This window comes from Oryzias melastigma, linkage group LG20 (assembly GCF_002922805.2).
Source record: "Oryzias melastigma strain HK-1 linkage group LG20, ASM292280v2, whole genome shotgun sequence".
NCBI lineage: Eukaryota > Metazoa > Chordata > Actinopteri > Beloniformes > Adrianichthyidae > Oryzias > Oryzias melastigma.
This window is the reverse complement of record NC_050531.1, coordinates 11,610,135-11,615,698: the sequence shown is the minus strand read 5'-3', so window position 1 is coordinate 11,615,698 and position 5,564 is coordinate 11,610,135. Positions and strand designations below refer to the sequence as shown.

General features: G+C 38.3%; 2 protein-coding genes across 5 annotated transcripts in view; both read right to left on the bottom strand.

Annotated features, from left to right (window-relative positions):
- The window catches only part of sema5a (sema domain, seven thrombospondin repeats (type 1 and type 1-like), transmembrane domain (TM) and short cytoplasmic domain, (semaphorin) 5A), a 195,204-nt gene that overhangs the window by 50,958 nt on the left and 138,682 nt on the right, over window positions 1-5,564 (bottom strand). The window lies entirely within an intron of this gene.
- On the bottom strand, window positions 28-5,542 carry LOC112150977 (semaphorin-5A-like). Its single transcript, XM_024279533.2, has 3 exons — window positions 4,873-5,542; window positions 3,321-3,532; window positions 28-526 (listed from the first exon to the last, which is right to left on the bottom strand). The coding sequence occupies exons 1-3, from the start codon at window positions 4,976-4,978 to the stop codon at window positions 425-427; spliced, it is 420 nt and encodes a 139-aa protein (XP_024135301.1). The 5' UTR covers window positions 4,979-5,542; the 3' UTR covers window positions 28-424.

The following is a 5,564-nucleotide window of genomic DNA, read 5'->3' as shown; positions in this document are numbered from 1 at the left end:
TTTTTAGCAGCTGTGTTAGCATCATCTAGTATGTCTCCTTTCTTGGAGTGGTTTGGGTGACAGAGAGGCAGCAGAGGAGGTTTTTTTTAAACCAACATCACAATGAGCTATCCATCTTTACCCATTAAATCAAACCTGCGGTGAAATAAATAAAAAGCAAAAAGAAGAGACAAAAAAAACATGCAAATGCAAGCACTTTTTAAAAAGAGAACAAAACGAGATACGCTGCCTTCTCACAAGCCAGAATGGAGAAGGGAGGCAGTTATGATGGGAGGATGAAGCGGAAAGAGAATCGTGCTCCAACCTGCCACACACAGGAAGTGGAGGGGCAGGGAACGTTGGGGAAGAGGAAGTAGTCGAAGGTGGGTATAAAAGAGTTGTTGGGGGTAAGGGTCAGAAGGCGAGCGGTTGCAGAGGTCAGTGGTTAGTAGAAAATCTCCAGTCCACGCATGGACACCCCCATGTTAGAAGAGAGAGGCTGGTGCATGGCGGGGTCGTCCAAGGGCAAGAGTACCGACACATCTGGCTGCAGGGGCGAGAGGAATGGGCGAGAGTCATCCTCAAGGAAATGCTAGGACTTTCTAATGACTAAATGAAGCCTCAAATATGTGATCAAAACCTACTGGAAACAGTCCAACCAACTGGCATAGAGGCAATATGCATAATATTTTGCTCCTCTAAGCCTTAACAAGAGATAAATTCTAAATCTGTACACAGTAATAAAAAATCTCTGTAACAAGTAATAAGCCTCGCTGATTAGAAGCTGGAGGTAGAAGTTACTTGTAAATAAAAAAAAGTCCTAATTTTTCATGCAGCTCTCCAGTTTTTGCACCAACTGTCTGCATTCGCATCCACCTCTACCTGCAATTGCACTAACTAAATTATTGGTGCATGCGCCTGAATCTAATTGCATGGAAGACAGAGGCTTCACACCTGTGGAGGCTCTGCTTTTTTAGATAATTCTGCTGGAAGCCAAGAGTCTGTTCACTCTTGAACAAGCTTTATGAAACATTTGCATAACAGTTTTGGTGTGTTCACTTAGTTTATCCAGTGCTGACAGTGATTGCATCATCCATGTTGGAAAAGATGAGAAAAATCATAAATTATTCTTTAACCTTCTTTCAAGTTACAATCATTAAACATATATAACTCTAAAGCTCCATCGAAAATGTTTTTTTGAGCTATAAAAACAGTCTAATACAGCTTAATTTTGTTGTTTCAAAATAATTATAATATGTATTCATCTTTTAGTCAAATCTAGCTAACTGCATATTGAGGGATGACCTTCAATTTCCTCTGACTCCACCAACAGGAACTCAAAAACAGACTTAGGATGCTTTACTGTATCCTTAAGAGCAAAACTTCTAGTTGTTTGCAACTTTAAGGAAAGTTATAAAGAAGCAGGCAACAACAACAACTAGACCAGCTGTTGTAACCAAATGCAAGCAAAGCCAAAAAGAATGGGATCTAACAGCATTAGAATACATGTAAATGTTCACTGTGACATAAAACGAAGCATTTTTTATTACCGTAAACTTATTTACGAAAAGTCCAGTACAGGTACTGCCACACAACATTTAGACATCATCTTACGAGTCGTTTCTGCAGATTATATAGAAGAGGAGCTACTTCCTCTCATAGTCGATGCTAAAATAACAACGCTTTGCTGATGATTGCTGTATCTTTCATGGAGAAAGTGGGTGTGTTTATGTTAGGCTGGGGGTGGAGCTGTTAGCACAGACTCTCCCTGAAATGGGCTGTCCTCACTCTGTGACATGTGAGGACTTGCTTGTTTTCGTGGGTGTGGGAGGAGCTTGTACTGAGAGTGCAGGGCTTTGAAGGATTACTCAGAAATGCGTAAACGGATCAAAATACAGCTTTGGGGTTTTTTATAGTGAAGAATGAACAGTATAATACACTTAAAAGCTCAAAAAGTTGTTTTTTCATGGTATGGGCCCTTTAATTGTGATAAACTTACGAAAGCTAATTTCTCATCATTTTACATTATAAAAACAACATTTTTAATTTCTAGTCATGCAAGGTTGTACTGATTCCTTAGATGTGAAAGAAAAAAATAGAACAATAGTTAAGTTTATTGCAATTCAAAGAAATAATGAGAAGCTTAAACCTTCAATCACTGCAAAAACAGAATCTTAAGAAAGTAAAAAGACCTTTGTCTTTTCTTTTGTCTTGCAAAATAAATCATCTTATCAAGAAAGTTTTTCAATAGCAAATTATACAAGTTTGAGAAAACTTGTCTTGGTGACGTGAATTTTTTTCTTAAAATTAAGAATTCTTGGTAATTCTTACCCCAGAGGTAGATTTACTTATCAAAAAAAAGAAAATCTGCCAATTTTGTAAGAATTTTGAATTTACTCCAAAGACGTCTGTTTTTGCAGTGTATTCAAAACTAAATTGACTAAAGATGATAGTTTGTGTTTCTTGGGGCAGCATTTTACTGGTTAAAATAGTCCTGAAAATGTTGGTTTTAATGTAAAGTACAGCTCTTCTGGCTTACAGTTGTCTTTGGAAATTAAATAGAGAGATCCTTGAAAATGTAATATGTACTCAGACCCCTTTTTTCTTCTTCTGGGTGTAAATTATGATATCAAAATCAGTGTCTTTCAAGCCACTTTTCAAAGTAAGGGCGTGAAAGTGGTAAAGCCCTCTTTAACACGGAGCACAGGGAATCCTCAAAACCAGCCGTGGAAGCTGTAGAATGGAGTATCTGAGAACAAGCACTAATCACCGGCCCGGCCTGGCTCCGAGGGCCTGATGTAACAGCGGATAAGAGGCTATTTGCACCATGAGAGTAGCTGGATCCTCTCCACTGACTCTGGTACTTCAAACTGTCTCTGCTTTAGAATGCAATACAGACACAAAGAACTGGCCGGGGGAGAGAAATGTGCAGACAGAGTGCTGATTACCTGCCTATGCACCATTAAGTAATTGCATTAGTATGTTATGAGAAAGCAGAGTGCGGCCATTACTGCGAGTCAAAGTCACACACCGACGCACAGAACAAAGGAGCACACGGAGGGAGGATAAACGCATGGCTGCCTATTTGTTACATGGCTACAGTGTGGCGTGTGACAGGAGGTGGTTTGACAGTTAGAGTCATGCAGTAAGACATGTATTTAATCTTAGCTGACACTGAAGGAGGTGGAGGGAGACCCTTCATCACTGACCCACAGAGATACCATAACATCATTTAATTATCCCCCCCGAAAAAATAAGGAAACGTCAGAGAGAAGACTTTGTTTCCACACCTGGACATTTATCTGTGACACAATAAAACCAGAGCACAGCTGCATACAGACCTTGATGGCTTCCACAGTGTCATATTTGTCCAGTTTGTTGATGTGATTGGTGATGCTGGTGTTGAGTGGCGCAGCTGAGATGGGATGGATGACGGTGGCGTCGTGGGACTGCTGCTGGTAGCGCTGGCAGTAGGAGTAGACTAGCAGGGTAACCAGGCAGCCGAGGATGGAGCTGCTAAGACCAACGGCGATCATGTGGAAAAGGTTGAAATCTGGAACAGAGAACAGGGGACACGTCAACAGGATGATGGTGAAAGTCATGGCAGGACAGTCAAAAAGGCCTTGGTTTTAATTGCTAAGGAAAGCCAAAACAGTAATCCACACTTTAGTTTGGTTTATTTTCTCTTTTCTAATGTGATTTTGGATGGGCTGGTACCCAAAAACAAGCTTTTATCAGGAAGTTAAAAAAGCAAACAAAGTAACTAGTTCCACAAGTCAAACCTCCAGTCTGCCAAATATTGGGACAATTGGAACCGGGTCACTGAGAAATAAAATATGACCGTTTTAATTATATTTAATTATAATATGATTCTGAAGGAAGTTTTATTTTGAAAAACTGCTGTCTGGTTACGCGGATGTTGCTAATAAAGTTGCTCAAACAGTGGCTTTCCGTTTATTATCCGATTTAGAAAAGAACAGTTTTTGTGAACCTTTTTTGTATTTATCCCTTAAAAGTTAGAAGAGGTTGAAGTTTGCGTTCAATTTATTATCTTACTGCAAAAATGTTTGTGAGTTAAGGGAAAAAATTAAATCACATTTTAATGGTTCCTACTTAAAAACCTAGTGTAAAGATAAGTTTTAAATCAGATGCATATATGTTACAGAGGATGAATATTAACTTTACTCTCAAAAATTAAGGGAAATTGGAAACTAAATAAAATAAAAAAAAAAATGGGTGTTCACTTGGGGTTTCACTGGCTGGTCAGTGAAAATATTGTCTTAAATTAAACCAGTATGTGCCCAGAAAAGGGTTAAAAGTCTGGAAACCAGTGATCTATCACGTTTGTACCACACTATTTTTGCTAACTAAACATATTTTAACCTTTTTATAAGTCAGAATTCTACGGTGTTTAGGTAAAAAAAACACACTTATTATTGAGCCATTAATAGCTGGTTTGCTTTTACTTTGCACTTCAGAGAATGAACTGAACCTCCTGGATTTACCTGTCTATTATTGGCAACAAGGTTCACTTTCAAGTAACCCAAGAGACAGATTTTTAGGCAGACCAGATATTAAAAGGGATAAGCTCTACGTTCTGTAATAATCATAAAACAGTTTATTACAAGCACAACTAATATGTAAAACATATTTTTCAAATAAATAGTGAAGAAGTAAAGCATTATTTTCAACTAAATAGCTATTTTGTTCGATAAGTCTGTTATGATTTCCCCAAAACAGCAGTCTAAGCAGTTTGATAATCATATTACAATAATTGTACACATTAAATGTGTTTAACTACCTTGTTAAGCACATTATTCTGAATATGTTTTAAGCAGAAATACTTTTCTTTCTCCCCCATCTCTTTCATCCCCACAAACAGACGGAAATTACCTCCACAGCGCCTCTCCTCCTGACTGGAGCGGGCAATTGAGACTTCTGACAAAGAAGAAGAAACACCAAAAGGCATCATTATTAGAGCCAAAACCAGCACACGCATAACCTCCGTCGGTGTGACAAATTGTGCTCTTCAAGGTGAGTATGAAGATGAAAGCTGTTTCTCACTGCAAAACACATAATCATAAAACTTCATAAGCTAATCACGGCCGTGGCACCTGGAGTGGTTTATAAAAAGGACTGGTTCCCATTAAGAGGAAATGAAATATAAGACATTACTAAATGAACCTTAATAGACTAGCTTTCCCATAAAAAGAAATGGATGGCAAGTTAAAAAGGTAAATGGGAAACCCTTTTATGGGAAAGATTTTTAATTAGTAATTACAGAAGAGTAAAAAAAGATGTTTTAATCAACTGTTTTTCTGCATATCAGAGTAGAAAAACATGCTGCCTAAAATGATAAATGATTTCTACTGGAGCGCATCATGTAAAAATAGTCCTTTTATGGCGCCTAAAGTGTTTCCGGTCAAACAATGTGAAGCGCAATCGTCCTTTGTTAAAAGGAGGAGTTTTAATGATCTGTGTTGAGCAGAGATGCAGAGATCAATACTTTTCTGTGTCTCGCATTACAATCTGTCAATAAGGAGCAGTCTGTCTGGGCATCTGTCAACACTAATGGTGTGAGTGGG